The sequence below is a fragment of the Capricornis sumatraensis genome, chromosome 10 (genome assembly GCF_032405125.1).
Source record: "Capricornis sumatraensis isolate serow.1 chromosome 10, serow.2, whole genome shotgun sequence".
Lineage (NCBI taxonomy): Eukaryota > Metazoa > Chordata > Mammalia > Artiodactyla > Bovidae > Capricornis > Capricornis sumatraensis.
In genome coordinates, this window is record NC_091078.1 from 38,192,318 (window position 1) to 38,211,958 (window position 19,641).

Genomic DNA, 19,641 nt, shown 5'->3' on the forward strand with positions numbered 1-19,641 from the left:
TATCCTTTCAAAGAACCAGCTTTTGACTTTGTTGATTTTTGCTATGGTCTCTTTTGTTTCTTTTGCATTTATTTCTGCCCTGATTTTTAAGATTTCTTTCCTTCTACTAACTCTGGGGTTCTCCAATTCTTCCTTTTCTAGTTGCTTTAGGTGTAGAGTTAGGTTATTTATTTGACTTTTTTCTTGTTTCTTGAGGTATGCCTGTATTGCTATGAACTTTCCTCTTAGCACTGCTTTTATAGTGTCCCACAGGTTTTGGGTTGTTGTGTTTTCATTTTCATTAGTTTCTATGCATATTCACCATTGCAATGAAAAGAATAAAATACTTAGGAATATATCTACCTAAAGAAACTAAAGACCTATATATAGAAAACTATAAAACACTGATGAAAGAAATCAAAGAGGACACTAATAGATGGAGAAATATACCATGTCCATGGATCGGAAGAATCAATATAGTGAAAATGAGTATACTACCCAAAGCCATTTACAAATTCAATGCAATCCCTATCAAGCTACCAGCCATATTTTTCACAGAACTAGAACAAATAATTTCAAGATTTGTATGGAAATACAAAAAACCTCGAATAGCCAAAGCAATCTTGAGAAAGAAGAATGGAACTGGAGGAATCAACTTGCCTGACTTCAGGCTCTACTACAAAGCCACAGTCATCAAGACAGTATGGTACTGGCATAAAGACAGACATATAGATCAATGGAACAAAATAGAAAGCCCAGAGATAAATCCACACACATATGGACACCTTATCTTTGACAAAGGAGGCAAGAATATACAATGGAGTAAAGACAATCTCTTTAACAAGTGGTGCTGGGAAAACTGGTCAACCATTTGTAAAAGAATGAAACTAGATCACTTTCTAACACCACACACAAAAATAAACCCAAAATGGATTAAAGATCTAAATGTAAGACCAGAAACTATACAACTCCTAGAGGAGAATATAGGCAAAACACTCTCCGACATAAATCACAGCAGGATCCTCTATGATCCACCTCCCAGAATACTGGAAATAAAAGCAAAAATAAACAAATGGGATCTAATTAAAATTAAAAGCTTCTGCACAACAAAGGAAAATATAAGCAAGGTGAAAAGACAGCCTTCTGAATGGGAGAAAATAATAGCAAATGAAGCAACTGACAAACAACTAATCTCAAAAATATACAAGCAACTTATGCAGCTCAATTCCAGAAAAATAAACGACCCAATCAAAAAATGGGCCAAAGAACTAAATAGACATTTCTCCAAAGAAGACATACGGATGGCTAACAAACACATGAAAAGATGCTCAACATCACTCATTATTAGAGAAATGCAAATCAAAACCACAATGAGGTACCACTTCACACCAGTCAGAATGTCTGCGATCCAAAAATCTGCAAGCAATAAATGCTGGAGAGGGTGTGGAGAAAAGGGAACCCTCCTACACTGTTGGTGGGAATGCAAACTAGTACAGCCACTTTGGAGAACAGTGTGGAGAGTCCTTAAAAAATTGCAAATAGAACTACCTTATGACCCAGCAATCCCACTGCTGGGCATACACACTGAGGAAACCAGAATTGAAAGAGACACATGTACCCCAATGTTCATCGCAGCACTGTTTATAATAGCCAGGACATGGAAACAACCTAGATGTCCATCAGCAGATGAATGGATAAGAAAGCTGTGGTACATATACACAATGGAGTATTACTCAGCCATTAAAAAGAATACATGTGAATCAGTTCTGATGAGATGGATGAAACTGGAGCCGATTATACAGAGTGAAGTAAGCCAGAAAGAAAAACACCAATACAGTATACTAACACATATATATGGAATTTAGAAAGAGGGCAATGACGACCCTGTATGCAAGACAGCAAAAAAGACACAGATGTGTATAACGGACTTTTGGACTCAGAGGGAGAGGGAGAGGGTGGGATGATTTGGGAGAATGGCACTGTAACATGTATACTATCATGTAAGAATCGAATCGCCAGTCTATGTCCGGTGCAGGATACAGCATGCTTGGGGCTGGTGCACGGTGATGACCCAGAGAGATGTTATGGGGAGGGTGGTGGGAGGGGGGTTCATGTTTGGGAACGCATGTACACCCATGGTGGATTCATGTCAATGTATGGCAAAACAAATACAGTATTGTAAAGTAAAATAAAGTAAAAATAAAAATTAAAAAAAAAAGAGAAAGAAATGCGAAAAAGCAAAATGGTTGTCTGAGAAGGCCTTACAGATAGCTGAGAAAGAAGAGACATTAAAGGCAAAGGAGATATACCCATCTGAATGCAGAATTCCAAAGAATAGCAAGGAGAGATATGAAAGCCTTCCTCAGTGATCAATGCAAAGTAATAGAGGAAAACAACAGAATGGGAAAGACTAGAGATTTCTTCAAGAAAATTAGAGCTACCAAGGGAACATTTCATGCAAAGATGGGACAGAAATGGTATAGACCTAACAGAAGCAGAAGATATTAAGAACAGGTGGCAAGAATACACAGAAGAACTATACCAAAGAGACCTTCATGACCCAGATAATCACAATGGTGTGATCACTCACCTAGAGCCAGACACTCTGGAGTGCAAAGTCAAGTGGGTCTTAGGAAGCATCACTATGAACAAAGCTAGAGGAGGTGATGGAATTCCAGTTGACCTATTTCAAATCCTAAAAGATGATGCTTTGAAAGTGTTGCACTCAATATGCCAGCAAATTTGGAAAACTCAGCAGTGGCCACAGGACTGAAAAAGGTCAGTTTTCATTCTAATCCCTAAGAAAGGCAATGCCAAAGAATGCTCAAACTACTGCAAAATTGCACTCATCTCACACACTAGTATAGTAATGAAATTCTCCAAGCCAGGCTTCAATAGTACATGAACTGTGAACTTCCAGATGTTCAAGCTAGTTTTAGAAAAGGCAGAGGAACCAGAGATCAAATTGTCAACATCTGTTGGATCACTGAAAAAGCAAGAGAGTTCCAGAAGAACATCTACTTTTGCTTTATATGCCAAAGCCTTTGACTGTGTGGATCACAACAAACTGTGGAAAACTCTTCAAAAGATGGGAGTACCAGACTACCTTACTTGCCTCCTGAGAAACCTGTATGCAGGTCAAGAAGCAACAGTTAGAACCAGACATGAAACAATGGACTAGCTCCAAATTAGGAAAGGAGTACATCAAGGCTGTATATTGTCACCCTGCTTATTTAACTTCTATACAGAGTACACCATGCGAAATGTTAGGCTGGATAAAGTACAAGCTGGAATCAAGATTTCTGGGAGAAATATCAATAACCTCAGATATGCAGATGACACCACCCTGATGGCAGAAAGCAATGAGGAACTAAAGAGTCTCTTCATGAAAGTGAAAGAGAAGAGTGAAAAAGCTAGGTTAAAACTCAAAATGCAAAAAAAAGATCAGGACATCCAGTCTCATCACTTCATGGCAAATAGATGGGGAAACAATGGAAACAGTGAGAAACTTTATTTTTCTTGGGCTCCAAAATCACTGCAGATGGTGACTGCAGCCATGAAATTAAAAAACATTTGCTCCTTGGAAGAAAAGTTATGACCAACCTAGACAGCATATTAAAAAGCAGAGACATTACTTTGCCAACAAAGGTCTATCTAGTCAAAGCTATGTTTTTCCCTGTATTCATGTATAGATGTGAGAGTTGGACTAGAAAGAAAGCTGAGCACCATGAATTGATGCTTCTGAACTATGGTATTGGAGAAGACTCTTGAGAGTCCCTGGGACTGCAAGAACAAACCTGTGAATCCTAAAGGAAATCAGTCCTGAGTGTTCACTGGACTGAAGCTCCAATACTTTAGTGATCTGATGCAAAGAACTGACTCACTGGAAGACCCTGATGTTGGGAAAGATTGAAGGCAGGAGGAAAAGGGGATGACAGAGGATGAGATAGTTGGAAAGCATCACCAACTCAATGGACATGAGTTTAAGCAAGCTCCAGGAGTTGGTGATGGACAGGGAAGCCTGGCATGCTATAGTCCATGGAGTTGCAGAGTCAGACGTGACTGAGCAACTGAACTGAACGGATGCGCATTTCTAGAATAGGCTTCATTCAGCCTCCTAGACCTTCCCTGAGTTCCAAGGCGCAGGTTCAACGGTTGCTACTCAGGGAAAAGAAGGGATGCCCATACAAGGGAGGAACAGTTAAGAAACAACATTGCAGCCCTGGGGCAGAGTATGGGTTCCCCCTCAAGGGATACACATAACCATACCTTTGAGCTGTTTTGCAGATACTGACCCTCCAAAGATGTGGGAGAAGTTAACCATACGCTGCCTACAAGCACAGAGACCCCAGACCCATTGGAACCAGAAGGTTGATGCTGACTCCCACTTATCTCACCACCAACCAATCAGAAAAATGACCACAAGCTGATTATGCTCTTTGAGCCATTTCTATAAAACTCTCACTAGCCCCTCCAGGTCAGACACACAGTTTTGAGGGCACTAACCGACTGTGGACCCCCTTGCCTTGCAAAACAATAAAGTTATTGTTTTCTACTTTACCCAAACTATATCCAAGATTTAATTTGGTGTCGGGGTACAGAAGCTGGATTCAGCTTCAGTCCCTAGGAATTGATTTGAGTGATGGCACTTGCTGACCATTAGGAAGCATCAGTTTCAAAGATGTACAGCCTTCTCTCCATGATGAGATTTGCATGTGCTCAGCTCCAAGAGAAGGTGGAATTCAAAGGAGGCAAGCAAGATAGGAAGGGAGGAGTGAACAAGACACTGTCCTTCGACAACCCAGCCTCATCCTAGATTTTAACTCACACCTCTGAGACTTAGATTCATCTGCACATGGAAAAGTGACCCCAGGATCACCTCACACTGGTCACAATGGCCATCATCAAAAAGTCTACAAATAACAAATGCTGGGGAGAATGTGGAGAAAAAGGAACCCTACTATACTGTTAGTAAGAGTGAAAATTGGTGCAGCCATTATGGAGAATTGTATGGAGGTTCCTTCAAAAACTGAAAACATAATTACCATATGGCTCAGCAAGGGCTGCCCTGGTGGCTCACATGCTAAACTATCCACCTGCAATGCAGGAGAGCAGGGTTCGATCCCTGGGTAGGGAAGATCCCCTGGAGAAGGGAATGGCTACCCACTCCAGCATTCTTGTCTGGAGGATTTCATGGACAAAGAAGCCTCACAGGCTACAGTTCACAGAGTTGCAAAGAGTCAGCATGATTGAATGACTAACACTCACTTTCATGACCCAGCAATCCCACTCCTGGGCATATATCTGGAGAAAGCCATAATTCAAAAAGACACATGCACCCCAGTGTTCATGGCAGCACTATTTACAAGCCTTGGAAACAACTCAGATGTCCATCTGAGATGAAAGGATAAAGATGTGGTATGTACACACAGTGGAATATTACTCACCCCGAAAAAAGAATGAAATTATGTCATTTGCAGCAACGTGGATGAATCTAGAGATTATCACACTGAGTAAAGGAAGCCAAAGACAAATACTGTATATCACTCATATGTGGAATCTAAAAAAATATGATGCAGATGAACTTACAGAACAGAGACAGAGCCACAGATATAGAGCAGTGGGGCGGGACAAGGGAATAGAAAGGGGGCTTAGGATTGACATAAACATCCCACTATGCATAAAAAAGGTAGCCAGCAAGGATCTACTGTATAGCACAGGGAACTAGGTAAAGTATGTTTACAATGTTTTGTAATTGCCTATAAGGGTAAAGAGTCTGAGGGGAAAAATATATATATATATACACACATATATATGTAAGACTGAATGACTCGGCTGTTCACCTGAAACTATCACAACAGTGTAAATTGACTATGAAGTGAAGTGAAGTGAATTTGCTCAGTCGTGTCTAACTCTTTGCGACCCCAGGGACTGTAGCCCACCAGGCTTCTCCCTCCATGGGATTCTCCAGGCAAGAGTACTGGAGTGGGTTGCCATTTCCTTCTCCAGGGGATCTTCCTGACTCAGGGATCGAACCCAGGTCTCCTGCATTCCAGGCAGACGCTTTAACCTCTGAGCCACCAGGGAAGCCCATACTTCAATAATATACACATATATATATTCAAAATAACAGTCACATTAATCAGATGTTTTTATTTTTGTTAACTTATAAAAGTAGAGCTGCCACCTGGAAATATCCCATCTAGAAGAACTGGACAGTGTTATGATTCGTAGGCTGAACAGCCAAGAGAAGAGCTTTAAAGGAGTATTTCAGTGGATGTTGAGGATTTTCTCTTACAGGAACTAGAGAAACAGCATAGTAAGCACAGACAGCCAGGCAGCCAAGAACACGTAGAGCTGGAAGTAAATCTCAACTCCCCTGAATTCCAGTCTGTCCGCTGCTATTTCTGATAGGGCTCAAATTAGAGGAAGAAAAACATCTCAGATCTCAGGCAAGCTTTGTTCAAAACTGGAAAGAAACTGAATGCCCGCAACAGAAAACATTAGGGAAGACATGTGCAGGTTTAGTCGCTTAATCTCATCTACTCAGTCAAAACTCCTCGCTGCTGCATGAGTACACAAGAAAGAAAAATATGTTTCATGGCTGGGCTACAGCAAATGAACAAATCAGAACTCTCACTACAGCAGCAGACAACTAGTTTCCAAAGGAAGAGAAAAAGAGCTTTCCTGAGGTTCAGACCCGATCCAAAATATCTGATCCAAAATACCCCAATATATTTAGTTATGGAAGCACCAAAAAGAAACATGGAGCCCACTTGTGGGACGGCCCTAAACAAGAAAAGCATGTAACTTCATGGACTAGGATATGTCTGTCTGGTTTCTCAATTCAATCGTTTTCTAGGAAATAGGTAATACGCCATATATTTAGTACAGCTTATCTAAGAAGTAAATATATTTACTGCCCATTAGAAGCAGTGAACTATTTGATGTCTGAATAAACGAAAGAGTGAGTGAGTGAGTGACTGGATGGAAAAAATGAATGAATGGATTAATGATTAAATGAATATGTATTCACAGTAAGTTCCACTGTTTGATCTGTTACCAAATCACTGACCAACGAGCCTTCCCATGAGTGGTATTTGAAATTCCCTGCAGTGATTTTCTGAAGTCCCTGCCTGGCCCACGGGCTGCTCAAGAGGGAGCATGGTGGCAGTGGGTCTGGTTTGAAAGAGTTCTTTTCTCCACCTTCCCAGCCACCACACCGAAAACCTTCCATGTATTCTGAGAGAAACACAAGGTTTCAGATAGAACAAACACAATGATATAGGCACCAGTACCCATTTTTTTAGAATACATTTGTGTTTCTAGAATAAATTTGAATTACAAAACCTTCATGGAACTGAAAACACACCTATGGCATGAAATCAGATATACCTACCGAGATGCTTATGTTGAATATTTAATAAAACAAAATGTTGACTTAAAAGAAAAGAGTTTGGATAAACCCTTGAAATCTGCTGTTCTGGGTTATGGCATTTAAACAGTCTTCAAACGATTTCATTCTTTCTTTTCAAAGAACTTTATAGAGGACAGAAGTTAAAGTCCTTCCTCTGAATTATTTGCCAACATAATGCACTTATCACTAAAGAGTGTTTCTTAAACTCCCACACATGCATGGCATGAGAAGAATACAGCAAAAAACCCAAATATTTCATACCTACAATCATAATTACATTCCTTTTTTTAAGAACAGGGCATCTTAATATATGTTCACTGAAAATGAGTAAACTCTATAAAAAGAAAACTAAGAAAGCAAAGTCATCATTCTGAAAGAAGTCATCATTTCTTCTGACCCTACTGAAAAAAACTCTGAGGATATACGCAAGCTTTTCTAGCAATACCTAGGTATAAAGTAGATGATAAAGAAGGATAAAAATAATCCTAAGAGATTCTTATCTAGCCAAGTACTATGGATGATACATAACAGAATGACAAGGAGCAAACGTGAATATCACAGAAAACATGTGTCAAAACCAGAAAATGGTTCTGAGAAGTTACACTGAAAATTTCTCTGCCTCAGGAGTCCATTAACAGCCTCAAGCCTTCTCAGCTGCAAACCACCCGACAGGAGCAATTTATTTCCTACCCTCTCAAATATTGTCATAAATTAAGGCAACCTGCAGCTGCATGAGAGAAAAATGTGCCACCATCATTAACCAAAAAAACTGGCCAGATTCCTGGGGCTTCCTTGGTGGTCCAGCGGTTAAGAATTCAATACAGGGGACATGGGTTTGATTCCTGCCTGGGAACAAAGATCCCACAAACCACGGATCCTGTATGACGTGACAAAGATCCTGTGTGCTGCAACTAAGACCTAACAGAGCCAAATAAATAAATATTTAAAAAAATTGACCAGATTCCTAACTGTCCAATCCCTTTAAAGGCTTTGCAATAAGATAAGAAAACAAAACTGGTATCACTCTACTGATCAACGCACAGTCACCAATGAACTGAACCAAAAGACATCGTGTGTGTGTGTGTGTGTATTTTTAAAAAGATCTACTTCAATCCTGACACAGGGTAAGGAAATACTCAATGCAGCTTGGCTTGCTAGGTGTTCACCTCTTTCTGAAGCTCTCCAGTGGCGGAGCCTTTGTCATCTCAGCACTCAGGAAGTGATTTCTTATTTCCAAAGAAAAATTATTTGATATGTACATCCTTGTTGTGTCCTACATGGGCCTGAGCAGAAATGGCTTAAGAATCTTAAGCCAGGAGTCCACAGTTGCACAGGACAAAACTTAGCTTCTGCTCACTTCACAGGAAGGTGTCTCCTGGTGCTTGGAGGAGGAGCTATAACAAGATCTTGACCGTACAGGGGAACAGTACTCAGCATGGGGTGCAGGAAAATATCAAGGCTCTCTCTGGGTTGCTTACGCACCTGCCTTACTCCTCCCTCTATGTGGACCAGCTTTCTCTGTCTCTCTATCCACACAAAAGCCAGAATGGCTCTCTCTCGGCTTCTCCTCCACTTAAAAGACCATGCCAACTAGATCACAATTTCCTGGTTTTAATCTCAAATTCCAGGAGGGAGAAACTGATACAGTGACCTTAGGTCAAGGGTCCACTCCAATCTGATCCACGGTGTCCAGGAGGAAGATGATGCTAAGGGCCCACCCTGAAGATACAGTGCAGGGCAGTCACAGGGGTCAGGCTGAGCTGGGAAGGTATTCCCAAAAGTGTCCACTTCAACTGTTCTCATAAAGACATGCCATTTTCCTGATTCACCTCTCTCTCCCCTAATATTTACATCTTGCCTCCAGAACATGTTTTAAATTCCAGTGACCCATTTTCTCTTCTTCCTTTTCATTTCTTCCAAATCGTTTCTAAAGTGAAGTTATCAGAACGAGGCAAAACACTCTGGTATGAGCCTGGGAGTGGGACTGCATGCCAGTGTACTTAGGTGACCAAGCAGTGGGCGTCCCAAATCTTGACAGAGGAACACAATTAGAAGAGTTCTGTGCAGGATAATCCTGGAAGACCCCACAGAAATGGAGATGGAACTACTTCTGTGTGCGTCTAAATGGCCTTTCGCTAGTACATTTAATGAATGTTTATCGACTGAGGTGCCAGAGATACTCTCTGATCTGGGAATAGAATCATCACAGTTCTATGTTCCATGAGCCACACTGAGGACTGGAGACCCAGTGATGAGCCTTGCCCTTGCACAGCTTTCCATCTGTACATTTCAGACACACGATTAAGCTAGCCATGATAACATGTAAGGGAAGTGACAGCCTCACGGGAGTCCCAGCAAGGATACCTCACCACATCACACATGGTCAAGGCAGCTCCCTGGAAGAAGTGACGCTTAGCCTGGGCCCTGGATGAGTGAGGGGGCATCTGTGCATCTGTGGCCCTTCTGGTGACACACAGCAGATGACCAGAGAACAGGGTCAGTTTCTGCTCACAGTCCAGCTTCATCTTGTACATTCCTGTGATGCTGTGTCCCAGCCGAGCTGGGTGACCTCCCAACAACAGCTCATGTGCACTGCTGTGCATACACCATCCCTTTGCCCGAAATGCAGCTCTTCCCTCCACCTGCTTCCTGTGGTTTCTTACTCCTCCAGCTTCTGATCGGAAACTTACCGCTCCAACGCCAACCTTTATCACACCCTATTATTTCACTTGCCCCTTTCTCCAGTCTGTGAGATTTTAAGGCAAGAATTCTGTCTCCCATAACTTATATTCTGGAACTTTCAGATGGTAGAAAAGTTTGCAAGGGATTTACCTGGTGATCCAGTGGTAAAGAATCTGCTGGCCAGTGCAGGCGACACGGGCTTAATCCCTGGTTCAGGAAGATTCCACATGCCGTGGGACAGGTGAGTCCGTGCTCTAGAGCCCGTGAGCTGCAACTACTGAGCCCACGCCCTTGCAGCCTGTGCTCCACAAGAAGAGAAGCCGTCGCAGTAAGAAGCCCGTGCACCCCAACTAGAGAGCAGCTCCTGCTCGCCGCAACTAGAGAAAGCCCCCGCACAGCAATGGAGACCCAGTGCAGCCAAAAACAAAATAAAATTTTAAAAGTTTTCAAAATGAATAAATGGAAATAAAGGCATATTTCTGGATGCCAGGCAAAGGGCTTGATGCTAGACACACGTTATTTCATTTAATTCTCAAAACCATCCTGGAAAACAGTTATATTCGCCCCCATTTTGTAGATAAGAAAACAGAGGCTGGAAGAGATGAATAACTTGTCAGCATTGACACTGCTGAGATAAGAGGGCAGCTCCTGGGGCGGATTTCATTCCCTCCATTTCTCCCAACAACACAGAAAATACTGTGGTTGTCCCCTCCTTCCTGAGGGGCTACAATTCAATCAGCATACTTATCAACTCACTGAAACACTTAACAGAGTTCAACAGCTCATACACACGTGGATTCTTTTTTAACACAACTCATCTGATTTTTTCCAGCCACTTAAGGAAAGGAGAAACACTCGCTGCTGGAGTGATTTCTTTTAGACTAGGCACTTTGTCGGAGAAGGTGATGGCACCCCACTCCAGTACTCTTGCCTGGAAAATCCCATGGATGGAGGAGCCTGGTGGGCTGCAGTCCACGGGGTCGCTAGGAGTCGGACACGACTGAGCGACTTCACTTTCATGCATTGGAGAAGGAAATGGCAACCCACTCCAGTGTTCTTGCCTGGAGAATCCCAGGGACAGGGGAGCCTGGAGGGCTGCCGTCTATGGGGTTGCACAGAGTCGGACACGACTAAAGCGACTACGCAGCAGCAGCAGCAGCAGGCACTTTGTAGAGACTCAGGATAGACTTACGAAGAACAGTGAGAAATCTCCTTGCCCAAGCCTCTCCTATGGCCACGAAGAGTAGGTTTTCCTGGAGTGAGAATTTGGACGATTAGCAAATGGTTTATAATCAATGACCGATGATCTAAGTGTCCTGGAGACAAACATGTTCTCTTAAAAAAGAATCGTTCTGCATTTTAATCCTGCCTAATCTCAGAAAAATACTTACTAAATTGTTAGCATGTATTCATATTCAGGAATAAAACGGACTCTCTGAGACGTTAGAAAATGTTATGCTTTATTCCTTCCCTCCAACTTTTTTTCCTTTAAAATCTTTTCCAACTATAATGCCATTTGCAGGAACATAGGCGGACCTAGAGATTGTCATACTAAGTGAAGTGAGTCAGGAAGAAAAAGACAAATACCATATGATCTCACTTATATGTGGAATCGAAATAGGACAGAAATGAACTTATCTACAAAACTGAATCAGATTCACAGACACAGAGAACAGACTTCATGGCTGTGGCAGAAGGGATGGTTTAGGAGTTTAGGATTAGAAGATGCAAACTGTTATAAATAAAATGAATAAGCAAGGTTCTGCTATATAGCACAGGGAACTCAATTCAATATCCTGTAATGAACCATAAGGGAAAAGAATATGAAGAAGAATACATAAAAAGTCTTTTCAATCTACAATTTCATATGCCAAGCTCCACTGTAAAATAACCTTTTACAACCAAATTATACATCTCTTCCAAGTGGGTCGTTTTTGAATTGCTGACCTGACCTTTACTATTTTGGGAGGATCAAACAGAAGTTGCTCACTATGAATTCAATTATACTATGAGCCACTGTTCCAGTTATCACTGGAAACAACATCAGCAACCTCTACTCATGCACTGGTCTGAAAGGGCAGAGTGAGTAGAAGGACTGTGCGTCTCCAAAAAACTCTCCCTCTCAACTTACAGAAACCCTTCCTAACATTTGAAAACTAAAGGACCCTGAAAACAAGGGAAAACATGCTTTTCTCTTGTCACTAGGTGAGTTATTCAATGCCCCGCATTTTCTACCTTGAGCTACAAAACCTCCCCCCAGAAAAACTGGGTTTTGCTCAGTATTCCACATGCTCTGAGTCTTGATTCAAGCAGTCAATGGCAGGCCAGGATGGACCAGAGATGTGGTGTTCATTTGGGACTAGCCTACCCTCTACTCTACAAATGACTTAAAACTACACTCATCAGCATTTTTTAAAAAATCAATGGACAAAGAAGATGTGGCATAGACAGACAGATCTACAATGGAATATTATTCAGCCATAGAAAGGGACAAAACTGTGCTATTTGCAGAGATGTGGATGGACCCAGAATCTGTCATACAGACTGAAGTAAGTCAGGAAGACAAAAGCAAATATCACTATTAACACATATCTGTGGAATCTAGAAAAATGGTACAGATGAGTCTATTTGCAGGGCAGGAAAAGAGAGGCAGACATAAAAACGGACTTTGAACTGGAAGACCGCAATGTGCACGGCCATGTGTAAAACGGAGAGCTAGTGGGAAGCTCCTGTGTAACCGAGGGAGCTCAGCTCTGTGCTCTGGGATGACCTGGAGGGATGGGATGAGGGGATGAGGTGGGAGGAAGCTCCAAGAGGGAGGGGATGTATGTACACACATAGCTGATTCACTTCACTGTACAGCAGAAACCAACATAACATTGTAAAGTAACTATATCCCAATTTTTTAAATTATTTGTATTAATATTCACATATACCAGCACCATGCACACTACACGGAGTGTTAAGTGTGCTCAGGAGACAAGTGTACTTCACTTTAAGCAATAAACATGACCTCTCCAAAAGCTATTCCTAGAAAATTTGTTTACTTGAAAATGCTGTGAGCTCACTATTGGAAAACATCCTTTAGGGAAACCTTTTGCAAAGTAAAAGGTCCCTGCTAAAATGTAAATAATGTGTCTATTTTCTAGATGTAAGTATTTGTGGATTTCTATTTCTTGACAAGGACATATCTCGGCTGTGAACATCTTCTCCCAACTCTGATCTGTGTATGCTGGCATGGAGTAAATTCTCTCAAAAACTTTGCTAAATGAGTGATTTCCCTGGTGGTCCAGTGGCTAAGACTCCATTCTCCCAATGCCTGGGTTTGATCCTGGTTGGGGAACTAGACCCCACATGCTCAACTAAAGATCCCACATACAGCAACAAAGATCAAAAATTCCAAGTGCTGCAACTAAGACCTAGCACAGCCAAATTAAATGAATAAGTAAAACTTTGCTAAAGGAATAAGTGAAAATAAATGAACATATATAGATGCTCTTTTATCCTGCATAAGAACCTCCACCTGAGATCTCCAAGCTCCACTACTTCAATCATTCTATAACCAAATGTGGCCAGTCCCCACAGCATCCAGGGCCTGGGGCCTCACTGTCCATCTTTAGGATGGCTCATTCCTGGACTCTGGTTCTCCCTCTGCCCTCCACAGTCCCCAACTGGTGTCTATCCCAGAGAATTATGAAGGCAGAAGAGAGTCCAGCTGGCCATTCCTCTTCTGCTGTGGCCCTGGTGGGAGTGGAAAGGAAGTCACTGGAAAAGCTGTCCTATATTCCTATATAGAAAAATGGTATAGATGATCTTATTTGCACAACAGAAACAGAGAACAAAGGTATGGACACAAAGGCAGTAAAGGGAGGGATCAGATGAACTGGGAAATTGGCCTTGACATATACACACTACTGATACTATGTATAAAATAGATAGCTAATGAGTACCTATTGTATAGCACAGGGGACTCTACTCAGTGCTCTGTGGCGACCTAAATGGGAAGGAACTCCCTAAAAGAGGGGATATATATACACATATAGCTGATTCACTTCACTATAGAGTAGAAACTAAAGCAACTATACTCTAACAAAAATTTTAAACAATGAAAAGCTATCCAAACTGTTCCGAATTCTCGAGCACTTTCTACAGGGTATCAGTTTACATGAGTGGGTACAGAATCACGTTAGCTGCAGAAGCAACCAGTTCTTTGCAGAAGGTGGTTTATTTTAGCCTGGCCCCTCCTGGAAACACAAGACGCAGTCTAGGAAGAAGGAAGAGAAGGCCAAGAATTGAGAAGGCAGGCCCGCTACTGCTCCAGGTAAGACAGTTCACTTGCAGCAGAAATTTGGAGTGAGGCTAAATGAGGACTCTTCACCTCTCCATGAAACATCTGGCATTGTTTGGAAACACTTTCGGTTGTCACAGCTCGGGGGAAGGGTGTACCTATTGTCACAGGCCAGGGATGCTGCTAAACACCCTTCTATGCGTAAGACGTTCCCCTCCCCCGCCCCCCCCCCCAACATAATAAAGGATTATTCAGTTACCAAGTGTCAGTAGCACTGAAGATGAGAATCCCTGGGTTAAATGAAAGCGTGCCATCAAGAATTCTGGCCCACTGTGGCAAGGACCATATTTCAAGTAAAAGTCAGAATTTCCATAAAAACAAAAGAAGAATTCTGGTCCACATGTATCCGTATGACTGATCCATGTGGATGTACAGCAGAAACCAACACAACATTGTTATTATCCTTCAGTTAAAAATAAATAAATTGAGAAAAAAAAAATTCTGGTCTATTGTGGTTGCCAAGATGGATGCAGGTGAGGGAGGGACGGATTGGGAATTTGGGATTAGCAGACACAAACTGTTATATATAGGATGGCTAGACAACAAGGTCCTATGATATAGCACAGGGAATCATATTCAATATCCTGTAATAAACCATAATGGAAAAGAGAATGAAAAGGGATGTCTGTATAACTGAATCACTTTGTGGTACACAAGAAACTAATACATTTTAAATCAACTATACTTCAATTAAAAAAAAAATCATGAGGGTTTGCCATAGGCATGCAAGATTATTTTAACTCTATAAAATCAGTCACTGCAACTGCTCTATTAGAATAAACTAAAGCCACTTTAAAAAAAAAGGATTCTAGTCTAGTCTATGGTTCAGAAAGCCAAAGATGGCACTCACCATGGAAGAATAAGGAAAGGGCAAAGCAAATTCCAAGCTAACATAAGTGAGCATACAGAACTGAACAATACAAAGCATTTTGATGTACGTTCCAAGGTTTTCTCACTCAGAGGTCAATGTTTCAGGTCGTATCCATTCCCTTGTTCAACAAGCATTAACTGAGCAACCACTTTGGACCACATGCCTTCTGGGCTCTGGATACACTTACAACTGGGAAGCCAAGGACTTTCTAAGAATGAAAGTGAAAAGTGTTAGTTACTCAGTCGTGTCCAATTATTTGCAACCCCATGGACTGTACTCCACCAGGTTCCTCTGTCCATGGAATTCTCCAGGCAAGAATACTGCAGTGGGTAGGCATTCCCTTCCCCAGGGGATCTTTCCAATGCAGAGATTAAACCTGAGTCTCCTGCTTGGCAGGCAGACTCTTTACTGTCTGAGCCACCAGGGAAGGCACCCTTAAGAATACTGTCCAGCAGTATTTTTGTTCAGAGACAGAGAATGTGGAATCGGAGGACTGTGGCTACTGAAAAGAGGAATCCCACCCTTCCACCAGCTTACAGCTTAATTCTCAGATGAATGTTACATACAAACCATCCCTCTCAGATCCAGGGGCCTTTAGGATTTTTTAAAAAAACAGTTTTTCACAGAAAGTCCCTTGTCTACAGGGAAATTTGTTCATCTCATTGATTGGGCTCAGAGTCTTGAGCAAAGATTATTCCTGCACTGTTCCCAATTACCTCATTTATCTTCACAGCCCCAAACAAGGGCTTCCCTGATAGCTCAGTTGGTAAAGAACCCACCTGCGATGTGGGAGATCCTGGTGCGATCCCTGGGAAGGGAAGATGCCCTGGGGAAGGGAAAGTCCACCCACTCCAGTAGAATTCCATAGCCTGGAGAATTTCATAGACTGGATAGTGCATGGGGTAGCAAAGAGTTACACACGACTGATGAAAAAAGTCTAAAAATTAAGAGGACAACAATGAATACTTGGTCAATCAATAATATCTGCTGCTATAAAGGCAGCTTACTTATACTCTCCACTAACCCAGACACCCTCACTGTCAACTCCCTCAGTGGGTACACAGAGAAGCCACTTTGAAGATGAATCAAAGGTGACATCATAATATCAAGGATAAGGCTTGGAACATTCCCTAACTTGCTCTTGATGCCCTGAGAAGAGTATTTTGTAATCATCATCGCTTCCAGTTTGTTGAGTGTAATTATTAACCAACAAAATAACTCACTGATACCAACAGACAGATAAACCTTTATTTTCTTTTTTTTCCTACTTGGGTAGAAATGGAAAACAGCCAAAGGACTGCCCTAAAATGTACTTGGCTACATTAATAAAACATGAGCTTCTCTAAATTTAAACTCAAAATCCAATTAATTCATCAAAATGTCAGTTGTCACCTCAAGCATTTTAGTAAAACGGAGCTCTCTTGGAATAAAGAAGAATCTTCACAGGAATAGAGGGTGCAGTAAAGTGATTTTCTTATCACAATGATCACTGTAGCCTTATCCCCTGATATTTACTCTTTCAATGAAGCCTCAGAGAAGGTATTTAAGAATACCACTGGTGGTACAAGAGACTCATTTTCCATATGGTCTTTTCCCTGCCTTAATTATTAACTGTATTTGTACCAAACACAATCAATCACTGCTGTAAGCTCCCCACCGACACCCAGAGTCATGAACCTTGGTGAAAATTTCTACAAAGCACACGGGACCAGTCACAAATAGAATTACAATGATAAATCTTACGACTTCAGGGCCTAAATAGACAATGCTAGGAAGGCTATAATTTGTACAATTGTCTTTATTTAGACAATTCTAATTTCTTATTAAGAGAGCTGAAAACAGCAATAAGCAAGAGACAATGTCTAATAGAAATTTAGAAAGCAGAAATAGAAACTGAGAGTCCTACCCTTATCTATAAGAGAAATCGTTTCCAATGGGTTTCCATTCTGTTATCCTATACCCAGTGTTTCTCAGCTGAAAAGGAAACTTGGTCCTTCCTTCTGTGATCCAAAGCCCATTTATCAGCTACAGTTCTAGCATTAGCAGCAGGAGATTGGAGGAGACGCAGATGCCCTTTTAAAGATTGATACGGAGTTAAATGCAATCACTTTCGTCTTTTAAAAACAAGTAAGGGCATGAAACAAAACATTATAAAATCATATGCTTCCTCCTGCACATAACTTAAAAGTTACCAGCTAACCCCCAGCATACCACTGACCTTTGGCTTGGAACCAAGGGCTTTAGGGAAAAACTAAAGGTAGACATGTTTTTAGAACTCAATATGATTAATTTACAAAAGCCTGATTTTTTTTTCCTGAAGACTGATAAAATATGGTCCAATTTAAAGTACTGAAGGATAAAACCACATCTCAGAATCATTAAGCTATCAGTCTCGATTACAAATGGAATGAAGCAATACTAATTTCTTGGACTGACTGAGGTGGTAAATGGCTCTCTTTCTGCTTGTGGACAACAGTGATGGAATCACCAAATTATGATTTACAGTTATAGGTTCCAGAGTTCGTTGTAGCCAACTTCTCTCTTCCAAACGAGAGAAAGAAATCCCCACCAAATTAGTCCTGATCACACAGGTTATGTCTGTATAAACTGATCACAGCATTGCCAAAGCCATCAGCTGAAGCCACTGGCAAAGAAAAGTTTCAGCTGCTCCACCTGGCACCAACCATTCATCTCTCAAGGACCAAATGCCAATCGCTAGAATGATCCATAGGCAACCTCCAAACTGAGGACAAAGGGAATGAAAGAAATCTAAAACGAAGACCCCAATAATTCCTGCAATATCAGGCCTAAGGGATCCAGGGAAGAGTTAAAATCCAGGCGTGCCGAGTCTGCGGTTACTCACTAAGCCAGCTGAGACCCAACCTGGGGCAGCTAACACTTTCGGATCCACAGAGAAGCCACACAGGACAAGAATACACTGAGTTTCCAATCTCCTGTGACACCTCAAGTGCAAGGGGATAAAGACAGAGAGATGTCTGTGGGAAGCAGAGAGGGTGTTAAGAAAACGGATCAGAAATTCTTAAAGGTCCGAGAGAACCGTCTCCAGGCCTCTTCCTAAAACTTGCAAACCTGGATCTCTGTGTGCGGGCAGGACAGCAGGGAGGGGCTGGACTCTGCCTGGGCGCGCTCCCGGAGACTGCTGAGCCAACTGCAAGGCAGATGCGCCAGCGGACCAGGAAAATGGGGCCGGGCGGGAGGGGGGGCGGGTGTCTTACTTTTGTAGCTCGTCGCCCAGGGCTGGTAGCCGTAGTAGCCGGTGATGCGCAGAATCCGCTCCTCGATGGACGTGAGCCCCACGGGCCCGCTGGTGAGGTCCTCCACCGAGCGCGACCATTTCAGATCCTCCTTAATCGCCTCGTCCACCACCAAGTATTTGAGCTGCCGGAGCTGGGGGCTGATGTCTGACAGTCTCCGGGGGCTGACGTCCGGTGACCTCCTCATGCCACTGAGGCCGCGGGCAGATTGGTAGTGGGGGGGGGGGGGACAGAAGGGGCGGGGGAGAATGTGGGTGAGATCCCAGGGCGAGCTGGGCGCAGCCCGGGGCCCTCTACGGGCACGTGCGGCCCTTCCCCGCTCCACCGCCCCCTCCTTACACCCCCCGCCCCCGCCAGCTTCCTCGGCAGCCTGGGCGTCGGGTCCCGTCTCCGGAGCCCGGCACTGGGCGCTTCGGGGCAGAGCAGGTAGGGGCGAGTGGCGAGGGAGAGGATGCCCTAAACTTCCCAAACAGCCTCGCCGCGCGCGCCGCCCCCTCCCCAGCTTCAGACTGCTTGTGTCCCGGCTGCCGAAAGCCACCCCGCCGCCCGCTCGCACACCCGCACCCGGGGCGCTACTCACATGGCGATGCCTTTGCCCCTGGGTGCGCTGCCAGGAAACTCTCGGATCCCCATAGGCAATGTCAGAGTAGGGCCGGGAGCTCCCAGACTTGAGGCTGAGGGGCCGCGGGCCCGAGCTGCCCGCGGCCGCGGCCCCTGGGAAGGTGGGCGCGAGGCTCGGGGAGGGTCCCCACGCCGCCCGGGAGCACGGTGCGCGAAAGCCTCGGCTGTGTGCGGCGCGATGCGGGCGCGGCGGCTCAGCCCGGCTCCAGCCGGTCCGCGGGGCTCGGTGCAGCCAGCTGGCCGCAGGGCAGTGCCAGCGAGGCTCCCCTTGGCTGTAGCCGCCGCCACCGCCCCGGGCACACGGCAGGCGCCGGAGCCCCCGATCCCAGAGAGCGCCGGCGGCGGTATGCGCTCTCGAGGCACCTGGGCGGACCGGAGGTGCTGGCCCCCAAACGCGGGAACCAGGCGGGGGCGCTGCTGCCCCCTTCCCGCCGCCCACGTGTGCGCG

The 19,641-nt window shown here is 43.5% G+C and overlaps 1 protein-coding gene across 1 annotated transcript in view; it reads right to left on the bottom strand.

The window, feature by feature from the left end:
- SLC35F3 (solute carrier family 35 member F3) overlaps positions 1–19,205 on the bottom strand; it is a 425,569-nt gene extending 406,364 nt beyond the window's left edge. Inside the window, exons 1-2 of the mRNA XM_068982683.1 lie at positions 19,153–19,205; positions 18,534–18,763 (exon numbers count right to left, since the gene is read on the bottom strand). Coding sequence (XP_068838784.1) covers positions 18,534–18,763; positions 19,153–19,205 — 283 coding nt within the window. The remainder of the gene's footprint in view (positions 1–18,533; positions 18,764–19,152) is intronic.
- Positions 19,206–19,641: the final 436 nt, after the last annotated feature.